General features: G+C 41.0%; 1 protein-coding gene across 1 annotated transcript in view; it reads left to right on the top strand.

Moving 5' to 3' along the window:
* The window catches only part of SNX4 (sorting nexin 4), a 35,798-nt gene extending 22,087 nt beyond the window's left edge, over positions 1–13,711 (top strand). Inside the window, 8 exon segments of the mRNA XM_030016668.2 lie at positions 49–121; positions 1,666–1,727; positions 3,252–3,317; positions 7,434–7,523; positions 8,799–8,898; positions 9,759–9,904; positions 11,309–11,423; positions 11,764–13,711. Coding sequence (XP_029872528.1) covers positions 49–121; positions 1,666–1,727; positions 3,252–3,317; positions 7,434–7,523; positions 8,799–8,898; positions 9,759–9,904; positions 11,309–11,423; positions 11,764–11,811 — 700 coding nt within the window. The 3' untranslated portion in view covers positions 11,812–13,711.
* Positions 13,712–19,584: the final 5,873 nt, after the last annotated feature.

Raw genomic sequence — 19,584 nt, 5'->3', positions numbered from 1 at the left:
CTTGCTTTCATGATGGCTAATGATGTACTATCTGTTTCCTGCTCCCAGGAGATTTACTGAGCTAAAACACTATAGCGATGAACTGCAGTCTGTCATATCACACCTTCTGCGAGTCAGAGCTGTAAGTATTTCCCATGTGTGTCGTGACAAATAGTATAATTTATTTCTAAGGCAGTATTTCTTGTTTAGTCAAGAGAACTGGTATATGTGCTCTAGAGTACAGGCAGTTTTGCCTAAGAGAGTCTGGCTCTGGAGCATGGGGCAGGAGATGGTGGAGGGGGTGTGCTGACTTAGTACAGGTTTGGGGGGAAAAGAGTTCCAAATGTGATGGTTGAGTTTGACAGCCATTGGAGGAGCAAACACATGCATGTTGCTAATCTGTCCTCTCCCCTGATGGTCATGTATCAGAGGGAGGTGTTTTAAAGAGAATAGAGATGCGTGCTTCTCTCTACTCAGCAGACAAGTTGCTTTTGCTGGATGTCTGGGCTGGGAAGGGGCCCAAAACACAGTTTTTCTGGTCAGACATCTAATACTTTTTTTTCCAGAGCTTGTAGTATGAACTGTGTATGCTTCCCAGCACACTTTTTCTTTTTTTGGCTTGTTCTTCAATCTGTAATGAATAATGCTCTTTCTAATGATGAGGACAATTAATGTCATGCATGACGATACTCTATGGGTTGAGAATGGAAAATTTTTTTTTTCCTAAAGTCACAAAAAGGAAATAAGAAATTACAATTCCAATAATAAGGAGCATGATACTGCTTTTTAGTATATTCAACAGGGATTTAATTTTTGATGGAAACTGTGCAGCAGAGAGGACAGTAATGGATTGCCTTGTGGAGCTGACGTTCTTGAGAGGATTAATCACTGGTGTTCTACTGACACTGCCTTTTTCTCAGGGCTGTGTATGTGTGAGATCTGTTGGGCAATTTGCTTATGTTTCCTTTTTACTGCTTTGACAGACAAATAATGGTAACTCTTACCGAACTTCAATGTCATTTATTGGTACATCACAATTACAAGGGCATTGTCTGGGTTACAAGTCACACTTCAGAGTGTACACGTGGTCTTTTCTGAGGTTGTTGCCAGCATCGTAGTGCTGGCTGCAGCAGGTAGTGACTCTCCAAACAGCTGAAATGACCTATCTAGCTTGAGCAATAAGTTCTGCAATGGATAGCTCATTTCCTTTCCTTCATTTTGCTGAGCTGGATGGAAAAATTGAGTCACTTGTTAGAATTTAACTGAAGCTTTCCCTACAGTCTTGGTGACAGGATGGACTTTTGTCTTGCCATCTTTATGTTAAATAAGCAAGGGTATATATAAATCTGGCATTATTCGGGTAAAGGAGGCTATGCCTTACATCTGGTTATCAAAAACTGAAGGTAACTTGATTATTTGTGGTCTCCATAGGCATATCCTATACATGAGCGCTTCCAAAGAAATACTTGAAATGTTACTTTTCAATATAGCTTTGATTGTGACTTCAGTGTTCAAAGACTTAATGCTGTTGATTTTTCCTTTAGTAGTAGCTTAGATTAGATTTAGGCCTAATCTTGTTTACCTTTGTAAAAACATTAAGGCTTTAGCTTGAAGTTTGTACTTGGGTTTTCACAAAGCAATTGCAGTTGATGTTGATGACCAAAACCTGACTCTAAAATGTTTTAGAGGGTAGCAGACCGGCTATATGGTGTCTATAAAGTCCATGGCAACTATGGAAGAGTATTCAGGTAAGAGTTCATACAGTTTTTAAATATACACATAGACAGAGCGATGTGGGGAGAGAAAGAGAGAGAGAATTTGTTGGTTGTGTTGTTATGCTTTTCAAAAACATATCTGAAACATTTCAATGTCTGCCTTGAAAAACTTCGTATTGCAGTACTAATGAGATTTCTGTGTTGGATATAGTGATCTCTGGATCTGCTGAACTTAGTCTCTAGTGGAAGACTTTAGCTTTTTGGTTTGTATTCCAGACCTTTGGGACTTTTGTTGTTGCATTGGCATTCTGTTTCTTCAGGAAGTAACTTACTACCTATTTTCATGTAGTTGTCTCTGAAAAGCTTCTAGGCCCTTTAAAGGGTTAAAAATCAACAACTATATCCAATTTTAGTACCTTTTAAAAGTGATTTTGCCAATCATTTTTTGATTTATATGAGTGAATTGCATGCTCAAGTTTTCCATCTCGCTGGAGAATTAAAGAATCTAAACTTCTGGTTAAGGGAAACCTCCTGCTTCTACACACTGTTCAAGTGCTAAATTTAATTCTCTGGGTTAATGGATTGCAGATGTCTTTCTCATTGGGGGTTTTAAAGTGAAATTAGGTGTAGTTCTGTAATAACACAAAGACAAACAAATGTCAACATCAGCAGAGTGGAATGTTTATGAAAAAGTGAAGGACAGAATAGATGCATTAGACATAAATTATGTGAAATATAAGGGGAGCCCCTCCTTTTTTCTTGTAAAAAGAGTTGTGGATGTAATTCTTGTAACTAAGAAATCTCATAAGGTTTCACAAAGCTAAGAACACCATTAAAATTGCAGTGTACATACTTGGATGTCCAGAATAAGTCTCTTGCTGTCTTTATTGTAGCTCTGTTTCCTTCTTTATCTAAATGATCTCCCTAATGTGAATAGGTAGTTGCAGTAATGAGAGGGTTGTAAGTTGAGATTTTTTTAATGAATAGAACTGAACAGCAGTCTGCTATGAAAACAGAAAGCAACATACAGCAAACGGTTTCAGGAGCAGTAAAATGCTTGCAAATGTCAAATCCCACCTTCTGGTTTTCGGAATCAGAGGCTTCTATCTGATGTGTTGCAAGTCTGGAAAGCTTGGTTTCTTCTTGATGAGCATGTTAGACCAAATTCTGTTTTAGAAAGTTCCCTTCCCCCTACCCCCCAGTTTATTTTAAGTGCTAGGGGTTTTTTTGGTTTGGGGGGCGGGGGGGGTTGTTTTTATTTTTTAATTGATTTTCGGCTATTTAAACACGACTCTTTCTGCTCAAAACCAATCCCAAACTAAGCATATTTGTGAGGATGACTTTAGGTGTCAGGGATAATTGTTTAACAGAGTGCTGTAAATAGCCTTGCTACATTGTCAGTGCTGCTCCTTAGAGGAAGACAACAGTTTGGCCAAGTCTAACTTTGAGGCGGTTTCAATTCAGGTGTCACCTGGAAGGAAACTATATACAGGATGCAGCTTATTAACTTCCCTTACCCTTCATGTGTGATGTTGTTTCTCGTTTGTTTTTCCACAGTGAGTGGAGTGCAATAGAAAAGGAGATGGGGGATGGGTTGCAGAGTGCTGGCCACCACATGGATGTGTAAGTACTGACTGAATATCTGATAGTTTGATGTAAGCCAGATGTAGAATTCTCCCTCTTTCCTCTCTTTTCCCTCAACCCCAAAGTACTAACAAGTAGAGTACTGAGAAAGTTGGGGGGGGCGTTGTTTTTAGGTATACAGTGTTTCTGTGACTTGGATACAGGCACAATTTTAGCATCCGTGTACTGTATTAAGTAGCTCAAAAGGTCTCAGGAGAACCAGAGGCGTTTCTTTTTTTATTATTATTTTGAAATTGTAGAAGTGTTTGGAATTCTTCCAGTTTTTCTTTTAAGCTACTATGCCAGAAACTGGTGGAATACAACTTTAACGTACTGCAGACCTGATAAGATCTGTTTGGTTTTGATAGCAGCATTTTGTACCATGCAGTAGATGGTACACAGATTTGGACTTAATTACAGAGAGTTAAGAAATTTAATTAATCAGCACCGAAACTCCAATGGATTCTTGCAAAAATACTGACTGGGTGTAATAAAGTTGAGAATCCTCCCTCTTTGCATCTTTAGAGTCAGTTGGCAGAGTACATGAAGCACAGCCTTCAAAATAAGAGTCCAGCACTTCAGAGTGCTCACAGAAAGTGGTGTTCTAGGCTCATGCTTTCTGCTTTTCGGGTAGTCATATATAGTAAGTGAAACAGTATAACTTCTCATCACTCTGATTCCTCTTCTATAATCACGCAGTACAGATAAGTAACAACTCCAGCAAGAGGTGGAAGCTACATGACACTTCTTCATACAGTATTTTTACTGATAAAGTGTAATTTGTGTGGAAGTAAAGCTATCGGTTTTAGTTTACAGTGCAGATTTACGTATGTACTGCTGCTTGGTTGTTATTGGTGTTATGCCTTGTCAAGTGGAAGGGTTTGAAGAGCCATGCCAAACTCTGCCCTCAGCTTCTTCAGAATAATTTGCTTTTTATCAGATCTTTAAGAATTTGAACGCCTCTGGATAATTTATTCCCACTTCTGTGTTTTGGCTAACATGGTGGTTTGCACCCAAAAAAAGGTATAGTATTTTTTAGGTAGAGGGCTCCGAGAGTAAAGAAATGGAGAATGCATTCTGCTTTCAGAAGAAAATAATTGAAGATGGAATACAAATTCTGCAGTATGCAGAAATTGAAGAGATTATGAAAACATGGTATAATAAAAGGAGTTAAGGAGGCACAAGTACATTTTCAGTTGTTCAGATACACCACACTAAGATGTCAAACGCCTAGAAATGTGTAACCAGCTGAAAGATGTGGGTCTCACTTCTCAGGAGCCTGAGCCTTCTCCACACATCCGAGACATTTAATATTTCTGTCTGTAACACAGTTAGGGTTAAAGATCCAGAGAGATGGCTGTGAGTTTCTGGGTAACTTTAATCACTGCATGAAGTCTGAGGTAGCTTTCATTGTTTGTTCTGGCACTCTCATACAACAATAATCTCTTAGTGACAAGCAAGCAAGAAGCAGCAGCCGTGAGATTCAGGAACTGATTCAGTGACCCATGTGGTCTCCTACCAGTAAGGTTCATATCTATGATCTCTTGAAAGTATAACTTATCAGTCCAGTTACTATTCCCATAACATTAGACAGGAGTTTATTGCAACAGAAAGCTACTTCAAGAAGGTTGCCTAATATAGATGTTAAACTTAAAGACTAATTTAATTATTCTCTATCTGCCCCATATGCTGTAGTCTTTATTAGATGTTTATTTAAACTTTTGAGTTGTTATTGTTTAGTATGATCTAAAACTGCTTAATATTTGGAGAAGACATCCCAAAGCTTCTCTGGGTGTTTGCTGTATAACAGCATGAGACTTGCTAAAGTGATAGAAATCAACAGAGTATGCTGAGAAAGCTCAAGTGAATGGCTGTAATTCTAGCATTTAAAAGACGAAAGAAAAAAATGCCAGACTTTTGACTTCTGTCCTTTATACTATTAATGAGTGACCCTTTATCTCTGTATCAACTAGATTGTCATTACAGGTGGAACCAGTCTAAACTAAACCAGGGGTTTACTTGACGATTCCCACGAAGAGTGGGAACTTGTTAGGTACCTTTAGAACTTAACTGCAGTGTTTCTCCTTAAGATTTTTTCTGGTTTGCCTACCTGCTTAGTACAAACCAGTATTTAAACTTCAGCTTAAGCAGTCAAAAGTATAGCTTGTCAATACTACTTTTTTTTTCAAATCAAACTTTTAAGTGTTATTATGAAAACACTGTCTAGGTAAGGTGGGTTTTTGTTAGGTGTTCTTTTTGTTTGGTTTTTTGGAGAGTTGTTCTGCCACAGATAAGGTCTAGCACTGCTCTAAAATTAGAACTTACTTGTAACTGAAATGTGGTCCACCTGCTGCCCTGAGAAATCTAACCACTGTACTAAAATTATTGCACTTCAGAACTTAAAAATAGAGAGGGTAAACCACTTATGACCTGTGTGGCTGCAGGATTTTTTCAGAACAAGTATATTTTTCAACAGTTCAGACTTATTCCTTACTTTGATTCATAATGTGAATTCTTGTTCTGTCTGTTCTTTTATCCCTTTTACTTAAACTGATCTGCTGTTGCTGGTCACTTCATATGTTATGCTTATTTATCACCAATAGCCTTGGTAGGGCTTTTCCTAGATGTGCCATGTCTTTGATTTTGTAGAGCATCAAAACAACTCATCTTGCTTGCAAACTTAAGAAATTCATGAACAGATGGGCATGTCTATAGCTCTTCCTCAGTCTTCCCATTCTTCCAGTTACTCTGCAAGTAGCTGCTTCCTCTTTGAAGAGCCTTAGTTCGCATGCCCTACTGAGCAGGCCTGAGGATGATAACTTTCAGCAGGAGCGTCTCCCTCAGATACCTCCCTTAGATTCCAAGGGGTCTAAATGACCTTGTTTCTTTTAGAGCTCGCAGGAGGGGTTTCTTGTTCTCTCCCAAGTCATGTTACCAGCTCCCTTTCAGCTTGAGACTCTGCTACTTCTTCCATAGAGCCAGTTACTGGAGAGGCACAGGAAGAAAGAGAGAAACTCAAAGGCTTTGCAAAAAGTTTAAAGCCAAGAGGTACTGTACTTAACATTTGGGTTGCATTGCACTGGTCACTAGACAAGCATGGACATATGCTTGCTTCAGAGAGCCTGCAGCTGTGCAAGAGATTGCTACATACTTGAGAATCCAGACTGAGTTAGCAGAATAGGTGAAGACATCCGTGATGGGATCTCATTCATTCTGTTTATCTCCAGTGGCACATGCCCTGTATTGCGGGCTAAAGTGGCATCCTATTTCTGTCACTGTACCAAGCGAGATGTGCAGTTACCTCTTAGTTGTAGGCCTGTCCTTGCAAATGTGTCCAAGCACAGTCATCTTGGTTAGTGGGAACCTATTAAATACTACCCAATAAGCAACAGAAACTAGAAAAAGAAAGTGCTTTTTGCCATTTTTAGGAAATGTCAGCCTAAATGACAAAACTCTTACTGAATGCAAGAGCCGCGGAGTTGGTCCAAGCCTTTGTACTTCAGATTTCTCCCTAAAAGGAAGGCTTAAACTTCTTGTTGCTCTGAATTGATATGCCCGACTTACACAGCAGACAAAGCAACAGACTTTCAAGGAGCTGAAGGACTTAATGTCGTGGTGTTCAGAGCACCACTGTGAGTTCGCTTGTACTCAGGCTGAATAACGAACAATGAAAGCAGCCTCTTTGCTTTTCAGAAGGTATGATGTTCATGTTCCTATGCCTTGATGCTTTAAGCCTTGCAGGATTTCTTCTGCACCATGTCTTTTTTGCCTTGGTGCTGCCTATTGACAGTCCACTGAAGAAAAGGCATGAATTATTTTTCTTTTCCTGTAAGAAAAACTGCCTCATCTTCAGCAGGAAGCTTGTGATAGATCTTGTACTTGTCAAAAGATTCATTGTAGTAACAACCAAAGAAACAGGCCTGCAGGAATGTTTATATTAGCTGATTCAGAGTTTAATTAAAAACAAAGGAAAAACCCTTTTTGGAAGTGCCTTTCACTGTTTTACTTTGTGACTGGTGTTTCTGTCAAACAGGTGTCCTCCCTTGTTACTGTATGTGTAATCCTTAAAGGTTAAATTAAGGAACTTTATAATTAACCATGGCTGTTTTTCACCAGATATGCAGCTTCTATTGATGACATACTGGAAGAAGAGGAACATTATGCAGATCAGCTGAAAGAATATCTCTTCTATGCAGAAGCACTACGGTATGTACAAAAGTGTATAGCTCAAATGGAAGCTGTAGTCCTTTCTTCTAACATTGTGTTGATGTTGAATTTAGTTTGGTATCATCTTTTGTTCTCCAAGAAGTGGAGATTTCAATGTTGTGGAATCTCCGTGTTCTCACCTGTTATTTTGCTTTCTCATATTTGATTGCCGTGTGGGTGGCAATACAAATTAGAACTGAGCTGATCAATAGTGAAATGACAGAAATGTTAAATCTCTATTCTGTGAAAGGTACTGCTGTTCATTCCTCTGGTTACACTGTTTCCTTGGCTTCTGGTATAATAGTGCCCCAATGTGCTGAAAGCTTCAGCTTTCAAATGAGATAGGGCAAACAGAGCTGCTACAGCCATTACAGATTCCAGCAAGTTTCAAAGTGCTGTATATAACTTTCATCTGCTCTACAGTATTGTGCATCTAAATACTGATTTTATTTTATTTTTTATTTTTTTTTAACATTAGCCTTTATAAGGCAGTCCACCCTTGCAAGTGTAGATACAAAAGCAAATTGCTTTATGCTGTAAGATTGCACCTAAAGCTATTGTGCTTTCCACAGCCTGGCTCTGAACCTCTTGGAGAGGTCAGTAGTGCTGTAGAGAAGCGGGTTGGTGAGTGTGACTGCTGCTGTGTGGGAACCCAGAGCACTAGTAGCTTCTCCTGGGAGACGAATGTGCATCCGGCAGTGGAGTATGGATGTAGCGTTGTCAGCCCACACAGAACTGGGACTTACTGCAGGTGGCCAGAGGAAACTCTCCTCTTTTCCAGATGAAAAGCACTATATGAATCTAGGAGCATGGTTTCTTGTTTCATTGTTTAAAAAAAATAAAATGTGAAGAATTTTATGATTGACTGATACATTGCTGCTGTGACAGGTACCCTGTCCAGGTACCTTTTGTCATAGTTGTGATTTTTCTGTAATGTATTTTGAATACAACTATTTTACGCTGGTGTCCTTAAGTAGGTGGTAGGGCTTGTATTGCTGAGAGTGTCTTGGATTGAGTCTAAAGAGAGGAGCAGAATGCTGCTGTACTAAGAACTTCCTTTATACTTTGATCCAAGCTTGCTTAACTACAGCATTTGCAGAGTTATGCATTCTGTGATAAGGCTGTTGAATTCGAGCTAGATAAATAACTGAATGTGCAGCCTGCCAAAAAAAAAAAAAAAAAAAAAAAGCCTGATGCCATTTGTAAAGTTTAAATGGAGGGAAACGTAGCAAAACAAAGTATTATGTGACAGATCTTTCATTGCTTACTTTTCAGGGCAGTTTGCAGGAAACACGAACTAATGCAATATGACTTGGAAATGGCTGCACAGGACCTAACATCTAAGAAACAGCAGTGTGAGGAGCTGGCAACAGGAGTGAGTCTTTTTCCGCTTTCTTTTCCAAGATGCCTCTTTTCTTTTTTTTTTTTTTTTTTTTTTTTTTTTTTTTTTTTAATTTATTTTTTATTTGAGCCAAGTTACTTAGAATGGCATTTAAATGGCACTAACATGCTGGCCACCGCTTATGAGAAGCAGTATCATATGAGTTGTAGGCATCTGAGGTTTAAAGTAACTTGGTTCTTGGTGACATATGCTGTTTGTACCAAACTTCTTTTATCGAATACTGAGCAAGTAAAGGGTTGCAGGAAGTAACCTGAGCAGGATAACACAAACAACTCTATCCTAAAGGTCAAAACGTCGGGAATTCTGAAAGGCTTCCTCTGCCTTTTGAAAGGAGGATGTTATTGATATGTGGCGTTAGTCCCTTTTATATGGAAGATAATGGTAGTTAAAACATTATCTGAAAGTGGTGACTTAAAGTTTAGAATTCTTAATATTGCTGTTGGATCTATTGATGTTCTATACAGAACTACTTTATGGCTTTTCTTTCTCATACAGAACACAAGACTTAGTTTCTTTCCTACTTCAGTAGGAAAACTGCCCTGAAAGGTTACCCATATCAGTGGAATGACTCACTTATAGTCAAATCCACAGACCAGCCTTAAAGAGTTTGAACATCAAATTACTTCCCATTTTGCTCGTTCTAATGTGAGCCACCATACCTCCCATAGCTACCTATCAATTAATGAAAATCTCATTCACAAAATGGAAGTTAAAGCAAAAATTCAGCTGAATAGTAAGAATAAGCCCAAATGCTGGTAAAAATCTGGAATAATGTCTTCTGGCTGTGGCTGTGCTCAGGAATCCCAAACCTAGAGTGTCTTTGTTTTTTGTAGACTGTGAGAACATTCTCCCTGAAAGGGATGACCAGCAAGCTCTTTGGGCAGGAAACCCCCGAGCAGAGGGAAGCCAAGATAAAGGTTCTAGAAGAGCAGATACAGGAAGGAGAAGAACAACTTAAGTCTAAAAATCTGGAGGGCAGGTAAACGGGCTTGACTTTTTCAAAGAAAACACAGGGCTTGTCTTAGCAAAAGTCCTTGACTGGATGCTCTTGAAGGTGTTTGCATTTTATAAGTGTTTTTAATATATTCTTGGTGTTTATGAGCTGTCTATAAAAGCTCCTGTCAGCTGCAAGTTGTGAAATAAAGTACGGTACATGCAGTTAGCTTCTGGTCTGAGTGTATGGCTTATGTAAAACCTGATGACTTTCCCAGTTACTGAGCCCACTCTAATGGCTGACTTGCATGCTTTTGTGTTCAGCTAGTAATATGTTTAGCAGGTGGGCTTGTAGGTCTGCAGCTGAATAGCCTTAAGACTCAAAAGCTGATTTGCTTCAAATACAGTATTTAGTTTGGTTTATGTGTATGGGTCCTGAGCTCATGTTCTGCATCTTCTCATATGGGGGACAACTGACTCCTGTTTGAAAGAGATTCGAAGTTCTGGCAAGTTGTGTTTGAATAACTGCTTCTCAGTGCTCTAATGAAATTTTCTTCAGGAATGCAAACATGAAAAATAGGAACTAACATTCCTAAAGCAATGTGATTGTGTCAGAACACGTTCATCGTATAACACAAGGGGTAAATGTGGTATCTCCTAATATGTTAGGAATAGGGCTGGAAAGATAAGACTAGTTCATGAATAGTTCAAAACAACAAGACACTCAGTAAATGCAATTTCTTAATCATTTTGACAGAAGTACTGGAGATGTGCTTTTGTAGCTCTGGAAGCAATTTTCAAGTGAATGCTTGCCTTGTATGCATAGTCCAGCACAAATGAAAGCTATGAATTACAGAAACCTACCTCCATTTTAGTTAAGGAGACCTGAAGACACATCAACAAACCAACAAAATTAATTCCTGAAGTGAATTGTCCAAGTCAAATTTGCATTGTAGATGCCTGTTGTACTTGAGTATCTCAAATCCTGATGACAACTGAGTTTTCACTTTGGAAAGATGAAGATTCTGACTTGACAATTGAAAAAGAAACGTGCAATGTTGTGTGCTGAATGTTAGCATAAAGATAGTTAGTTACCTCAACAGACTCTGTGGAAAAAAGTATATTTGGAATTATGCTGGTTCTATGGCAGTGATGCTTACTGGGGAAAAAAAAAACAACCACCAAACCAAACAACCAACCCAACACATCCTGTGAAACTGATGCTCTAGTTTGAAAACCTGAAGAAGAAGATGGAGAATTAGGTGGTAGTGCCAGTTACAAAATGTGGATGTTTTGGGATGCATAATAATTACAGGACTTGGTTTACTGACTGAAAGATGGAGCGCTTTGTCATACATAGTTTCTCTGCTGAGGGTCCAGAGGAAGGAAGATGAGCTGAGGATCAAACGTGCAAAACACTTACTAACAGAAATATTGCTTTTAATTCCAGAGACTTTGTGAAAAGTGCCTGGGCTGACATTGAACGGTTTAAAGAGCAAAAGAATCACGATTTGAAGGAGGCGCTTATAAGCTATGCTGTTATGCAGATTAGCATGTGCAAAAAGGTACGTTTAGCTTGTGAAAGGCCAGGCTAGTGTATTTATCATATCAGCAGGGGATCAGATGCAAGCTTTCAATAACTAGGAACATGGCAGTCACAGAAGGTTGGAAGTCACTAGCGTAAAACCTCCCACATACTCCGTCCTGCTCTAACTCAGTGACATGTTAATGTTGATATATATGTGCAATAGGCAGTGTGGTCCAATTCCAGTGTGGTCTCTGCCTTATTCTTGCGTGAAGTTCTGTGGGACCTTTTTTGTAGAGTCTTCTGTGGAAGAAAGTCTGTTGATGAGGTTTGCAAATAAAGTGTATTTCCACCTATTGATTTTTAACTTTTTTTTAAAGGGAATTCAAGTTTGGACAAATGCAAAGGAATGCTTCAGCAAGATGTGATTATCTGGAAATGAATTCCTCCTCCAAGTGCCCGAGAACGGAAGCACAAATGTATAACACCAATGTTAAGTTGCTACATGACTTACATATAAATCATGAAATAAATGAGTTGAGTGAATAGTTTTTCTTTCTGCTGATTGTAATTGTTAATAAAGGACAAAAAGGACATGTTATTAAATGTTTAGCCCCAACTGCCACTTCTGTGGCATGTTTTATATGTGGTAGCAAATAATTCAGGGGTAAAAGAGTTACTGAAAACTACAGCTCTGTATTGGGGCAAAGGTATAGGGAAAGTTATCCCAGAAAGTATGAACTGAACTGTTCTGAGACTTGTGAAACACCATGCTCTGTAATGTGTAGATCACTTCCAGATGCCCTTCTTTTCAGTCCTTGCTGTTTAGAATTTTTAATGCTCAAGGGTGCTTTGGTTTTATAATGGGACACACAGTTGTGTTCTTGAGGTCTACACCGTAAGAGGACAAAAAATGAATTACTGTAACGCCTAGGGTTCATATTTAAATGCCTTTGCCTGTCCATAGGGAAATGTGCTTTTCCAGAGTTCAGGTTAAGCAGTCTCAAGCTCCTGAGATGTTTGAAACTCTACAGTAGAGGTGTTGTATAATGGTTTGATACAATATTCTGCATTTACTGGTTCCCACTTAAGTTTTGATATGGGCATTGATTTCTTATCAAACTTCTTCCTGCAAGTAAAGGAGACTGGTGATCCAGCTGAGCAGCAAAACCAAAGTCAAAGCTGGTAAGAAGCAGATGCAACTTCTGTTTGGTTGTTTGGAACCTGTTTACGCTAGATGTGAATCTGGCCTGTGGTACCTCTTCTTGTAACTGAAGCAGTTTAGTTCTTGAAAGAACAGTTCTTAATGAAGATGCTGAAATAAAAAACCTCGTGCAACTTCTGTAGTACTTAACAGCAGTGATGTGCAGAATCCACAAGGAACCAAGGTGTGTATTTGGCTCTTGTAATGATGTTTCAGTGTGTGTGTGTGTATATATATGTGCATATATATACACCAGGATAACATGATTTGTAGTTACAGGTACTTACATTAAATGTTTCCCATTATGAAAAACACTTACCACTGTCTAATATTGGGCTTTTTCTACATACTTAATTAAAGTTCCTGAAGTCTTGTGGAATTTGTCAGACTTGATTGCTAGTCCTAAAGGAAGCTTTGTAATATTCTGTTGAAAAATGTATTTAATTATTCTGGATTATAACACTACTCAGATTTTGATTTTTTTTTTTTTTAAATTTTTTTTAATAGATACTCCAGGAAGTCCTTAAAGATTATTTTGATAAATTATCTAAATGTAGTTACTGATATGTCCCATGTTACTTTTGTCTCTGCAGCATTTCTTTTCTATGAAACCATTGTAAAGAATTTGTAGGCCTGGTGTACACTACAGCTTAAAACTCTGAAGTAAAATGCTGGTCACTCTGATAACCTGTGTTGGCTTTTTCAAAGCGTATGACAGTGACACTCCTGGCTGAGAGATGATGTTGGGCAGAAAGAGGTGTCTCCATTTAACATTTACAAGGAGAAGCGTTCTGTTCAGAGGTTGCAGTATCCAGTTCCGATACAGGCTGAAGGACTCTTACATTCCAAACCAAGAAGTTGCACACTTGATGTATTCAGTAAACCTTCTAAAGGAGTGGTGCCTTAATACAATACCATGAGGCGCTTAGAGTAGGTATTTTTCATGCACTTTGATTTTTGGTAAATCTTTCTGGTGCCTCTTTCCACATTTCACTTGCTGTACAGCTTATTAAATGTATTAGTATGCCTTTTTTTCCTCGCTAGTTGTACTAAATTTAAGAAGGGAACAAAACTGTTCTTGTAAGTTTTTTGTGCCAAATAAGCTAAATAAAATTGCTCTTTGATATTTTTGTTATGTTGTTTTTTTGTAAAAATGCTGTCTTCCCAATTCTGACAACTGCTGTTCAATTTCTTGAAATTGGTTCTTGACCATCTTAGCTCTCAAATGGCCTCTGAACTTGCGTTTAAAATTTTAGTAAATTGTGCACAACTAGCTGATTTGCCTTTTAGGTGAAGAACATAGTGCTAAGGCCAAAATTAGATGCTTATTACAAGCCAGCTTTGATCCCTGCTTTGTTTTTGCCCAAACAGCACTAGCTGTCTGAATTTCATGTGTGTCTTCATCTAGGTAAGAGAAGATGCATTTGAAAAGGGTTTGCGTTGTTTGACAGAAATTGAGTGAAAGGTGAGTTAAGGATAATTTGCAATAACCGTATTTCTTTTACTTCTGCTGTTTCCAGAAAAGCATTGCGTGAGGTCTGTGTAGTTGTGGATCTTAGCAAACAGTGAAGGTTTCTCCCCGTCTTCTAGCTTTTTAACTTTTTAAGGGGAAATCATCTACTTAATGGCTGTTTCCATGTGCTTAATAGAGTCCACATGACAAATGCACACTTGTGAAGCGTGCATTTTTCCAGTTACAGTGCAGATTTAGTGTCTCTAACTCGATCCACTTTGCCTCAACGAGCTTCCTTCAATTATCCAGTAAACATCAAAAATTGGTGGAAGGCCTTGAGGATAATAGCAGGTAGGTAGATCATTTTAACTTAATCTGGACAAAATGGTGTATATGAAAGAGTTTACCTACATGGATCATCTGCTTTGCTGATGGAGCTGTCGCTTCTGTCCCAGGAAGCTTTGCTGGGTGGATTATCACCACTCATGCTATCCCTGACCTTCCTCATTGCTAGCAGGACCTTGACTTGTCAGTACGTTTTAGTTGCTACTGTTGCCTGCTCCTGAAATGTAGCTAGGGTAAGGGAGCCAGCTGAAATGGAAAGATAAAAGTATTTTTATGAACTCTATTTTTTTTTCAAATGTATTATTTCAGTATCTGGCACGTCAGCCAAAGCAGAGTTAACCTAGCAGCTGTGTGCAGGGACTACCTTGGCAAGTGCAGAGCAAATCTCAGAGCTCAGGTCCACGCTGAGGAGGTCGCCTTGTGCGGGTGAGCCAGAGGAAAGTGGCAGCTGTGGCCAAACACGACAGAGCCAGTGGAGCAAGGCTGAAGTCCCAGAGTGGCCGGCTGGGCTGTGAGCACTTTATCCTGGGAGAGACTGTATTTCCCTGTATGATTCTCCCTACCACTGAAATTCTTCTGTGCATTTTAGTTGAAACAACGAGAAACACTTTCAAATGTCCCCTAAAGGATTACAGGGAAGGAAGTTGTCTTAATTCCCCACGCTTGCTGTGCGATGGCGAGGCGGGGCTCTAATTTATGTTTCCTTATGCCCTCCTGTTCTGCACATCTCTGGTGCCTCTGTCCTGCATTTGCTCCTAGAGCTCTGTGGGGAGGCACGATCCGTGTAATGAAAGTCCTGGTACAGGGCTGCCGTAGAAATAATGCAAACAAAGGAACTGGGTGGAATGAGAGCGTAGGCTTTGGTGCCAAATCCAAGTATAGAATACTTGGTGTACCACCAGCAAAAGCAGTCGCCTTTGCTGCTGTCACAAAGTTAATGTCTGCTCTAAGCCCTGCAGGTTGAGTGCTCCCGCCTGGCAGGTTCCCTCCTGCTTCCCCAGCAGAGCTGGGCTGTCTCAGGGCAGGGGTATCTTGCAAAGGATGCGCATTCTTGATCCAGCTCCTGTAGAGACCTTGGCACTGCAGGAGAGTAACTTGCGTGAGCTGCTTCCCTCTAGCGGGTGGCCGCCGGGGAGGGCAGGGTGCTTGCTGCGGTGGTGGTAGGCAGGGAAATGTCTCCCTTTAAAGGGCAGAGGCTTCGCTGTCCCCCCAGCTGAAACAAGGAGGTTTTACGTAGGTCCCCTCTGCGGTATGACTGCGGTGAGTATCTCCTCCCGCTTTGGGCAGTCTGGAGAGCCCCAGGTTCCTGCGTAAGCAAAAGATTGTGACTCTTTGGCTGCTGTTTTCTGATGCTTCTTGGTATGATACAGTGTTATGAAAAGGAGTTTGCAGTTGTCGCTTCTGTAGGGTCAAATGCAGAGGAGGAACCTTTTTTGCTGCCTTTTTAGTTGCTTTTGAATGGCTTGCATAGACTGGCCTTCCCAATGCTGTATTTTATTTAAAAAAAAATAAATTTTTCTTTGATTGGTTGCAGAAGGTATCTAAAACACAAAACAAAGCCAAGTTGGAAAGGATCTTGGGTGGACTAGGAAGAAAACAACTCCAGACAGTGGAAGTGCAGAGTATTTGGAGGGTAAGGGGAGATGGCACCATGCTGGGAGAGGCAAGGGGGGCTTAAGCTGTATGCACGTCAGGGAAGATGGGGTTTTGAGGAGAGATGCACAGGAGGATGAGGAGGTAAGGAGGAGACAAGAGAAGGTGAACAGGCAGGGGGGAGAGCAGAGATGGGATGGGTGGAGGAACTGGAGAGGAGAACAGATGGAAAGCTTCTGTACCCGCGGGCTGTGCTGTGCAGGAGAAGGGGAAAGCAGCACTGTGTGGCCTCTGTTTTGGAGGAATAAAAAAAGCCAGGGAAGTGGAAACGGGAGGTAAGGAAATTTCAAAAGCTGTCAAAGACACAGCTATATAATTCTAATGATAGTATCTAGGTCTGAGTGAAACTTGTGGTGGTAGTGACCATGGTCTTACAGCTGAGTTCAACACTGATAACGGTGTAACATTTCTCTTGAGCTCACATGGATTTAATTTTGTCTAATATTTTTATCTATTTTTAATATGATTGCTTTGAATTTTCTCAATAAAAAAAAAATAGGAGAAAGCAGCTTTTGTCTTTAAAAACCCAGCATAGACTCTGTGGACACCCTGATCCTACAAACACCAGCGTGATCAGCCATGTGATCTGGGGGCCTGCTGGCTGACGCAGCTGTAAAACAGGCTGCCCCACATACCCCAAGCATCCCGGGGACTGTGATTGATAAATAGCTTCTCATCTGCGGCAAACGTTTTCTGTTATCTGTATATATCGTGGCGTACGATAACACCAATTACGTTCCCTTCAGAAAGTAGCTGTAAGTGGCCACAGAGGATGAAAAGCGACTTTGTGGTGAGCCTCCCCAGGATGCTAAGGTGGAAAATGATGTAGTCGAAGGGAAAAACGCGACCCCGACCGCCCTCTTGTGGGTCTGCAGCTCGGGCTCGCTGGGGAGGGAATAAAACTCTGCGGCCGGAGGGAGGCAAATGCCACCGACTCCCCTCCTGCCGCTCAGAGGTGCGAGGGCCAGCGCGATAGCCGTAGTGTAATGAGTGCCTAAACACAAAGGGGTGGTTATACTGGAACAGATTTCCATGCAGGATTTAGTGATGAATTCGTGGCTTGCTGGAGGTTGCTATTAATAACGGCGTGTATTACGCTGTAATTTGCAGCTTGTGTGCAGGTTCCTCGGGCGCCTTTCACAACGGGCAAACGCTGCTGTGAGTTGGACATAAAACACAGGCTTCTGAGCTAGCAGTATTTTTCCTTTTTTTTTTTTTAATAATTGCTTGGAAGTGGTGCCGGCTGCGTCGTTGGAAGGAATGACCTGTGACCGTTTCTGTAAGCTGCACTGCCGTATAAGAGATGGGAAGGTCGCCCTTGCCCACTGCTGCTTTGAATTAGCCTTTTCTGAAGCGTGTGCTCTCTGATCCCAACTTTGAACCTCTCCGGTGACAGAGAGACCAGACCTCATGGTGGTTGTTCCAGGGGCTAAAAGCATAGACTCTATTTCCAGTCTCCTTTGTCGTCTTTATCTTCCAAGCAAAGTGTTGGTGGGCTCCTGCCTTCTCGCCTCTGATGGCCCTGCGGACACTGGATGCTCAGGGAGCAGCAGGGAAGAGCCATGGGCTCCTTCTGCTGCGGCAAGATCCCTCCTGGACCACGCGGCAGAGCCGTACGTCCCTCTCGTCCTGCGTTTGCCAAACTGGAGCGGCATTGCAATAGCCCCAGCAGCGTTCCCGCTCTCGTGTGACATTCCCTGCTTTCCTCCGTGGATCACGTCAGCCCCTGAGGCCATCGCTGCTCATTTCAAGCCACGTCTGGTGCTCCCACTGTCTTTCAGAGCGGCTCTTCCCCCAGCCTGACCGCAGCGGGGCTGCACGGAGCTGTGCCGGGTCTGGCAGCGAAGTGCTGCTCGTTTGCTTCCATCGGGTGACTCTGGTCACTGCTTCTCAGCAGCGAAGCCTCCCCTTCTTCTAGCAGCTCCCTAATATTTTCAGCTCCATCACCCATGGTCTCAGTAATGCCCTTACGGCCCAGGCTGTTGGTAAAGAGGCTGACCGGCACAGAGCCAATGCGAGATCCCAGCGGGACCCCGCTACCCCAAAGAGTTCCTGTTTCCAGTTATGTCCTGAAGCCTTTGGCCAGATTTTAATTTATTTTAAGGAATGCTAGGCTGGCTCTCTGCTTTCTTATTCAGAGGGCTGGCCCAACCTGAATGAGGAAAGCTGTGGCGTGGTGAATTGCTGCATTAATACTATTGCTCTATAAAGGAAACCGTAATCTATTAAAATGAGAATCCATTTGACAAGATCTGTTTTCCATGAACATGTTATTTTGCATTAATCTCTTTTAACTCTATATCAACTATTCTTTCCCCAGGGATTACTTTCAGACTGACAGGCCTATAATAATCCAATCTCTCTAACTACGTATTTTTATAAACAGGCAAAATATTAGCCGCCCTCCAGCCTTGTGGAATCTCTCCTGAAATTCAAGACTTGTTGAAAACCAGTGTCCATGGTTCAGAGATCTCTCACGTTGGGACTTCTGTAAGCTTGAGAAGAAGCTATATGGATCTGCAGATATGGGCGTTAATTGAAGAAGCTGATGTCTAACGCTGCACCCTGGGTGTGACTCAGGAGAAGTTATCTCCTCGTGATGGAGCTAACGCACAGCTATGGTTGGTGAAGAGTGCACATGGAGTATGATTCGGTTTTAGCATCCTCCTATATGAAGCGAAAAGCATATCCTTACGTAGTTTAACGTGTTATTGCATTGTAACTCTATGCTGTTGCTGAAGTTTGACCAAACTCTCCAACATCTCAGAACTGAAGTGCTGAATTAACCTTTGAACCATGTAAAGTGTCAGGAATATTCACTGGTGGAGGGGGCTCATTTGCGGACCAGAGACACCATTTGGTCTGGGAAGCTGAACTATCCTCCCTCCAAAATCTAAAACCCTTCTCAGTGTTAAATCTTCCCTAAGTACATCTTGCTTCCTTATAGATAATTGATCTTTCCTAATCTCTAACTTCTCTCTATGGTTGGCTTTACCATTCCTCCCCTCTCCATAATACTTTACCTGTTTCTATTTCTCCTCTAAGCTAGGATAGCGATTTGAACATGTGTTGTCTTTTCCAATTTCAGGGTGCTTACTTAAAAATATTCAGAAATAATTGTTGGTGATCATTCACTTTCTGTTCAAACCCCTTTTCCCTGCTGATGGAGTTACTGCTATTTTTAGCTTTAAAATGCTAACTACATAATGCTTAGCTGGGTCTTTTTCTGTTTCCTTCCAACAAATATAATGATTGCAATTACAAGGCAATTTAGTGGTTGCTTGGTTTCATGTTACTTTTAAATTTGAAAACATTTCCTTTTTCTCTCCCATGTTGATGTCCACTATAGAGCTCCCTGTGCCAGAGTTAAATAAAAAAAGATGGTAAGCCAGGGAGCGGGGCTGTATTGCCAGCAAACACGTGAGCAGTAGGACAGATGCCTCAATGATGGTCCTTGCCACATGGTCCTGGAGAATTTTTGACTCGATTCAGGTGAAGGCTCTCCTTCCTCCCTATTCCCATTACCGGAGCGGGATGGCTTTTGCA

This window comes from Aquila chrysaetos, chromosome 6 (genome assembly GCF_900496995.4).
Source record: "Aquila chrysaetos chrysaetos chromosome 6, bAquChr1.4, whole genome shotgun sequence".
Lineage (NCBI taxonomy): Eukaryota > Metazoa > Chordata > Aves > Accipitriformes > Accipitridae > Aquila > Aquila chrysaetos.
The sequence above is the reverse complement of the archived record's forward strand: the minus strand, read 5'-3'. Positions and strand labels throughout refer to the sequence as shown.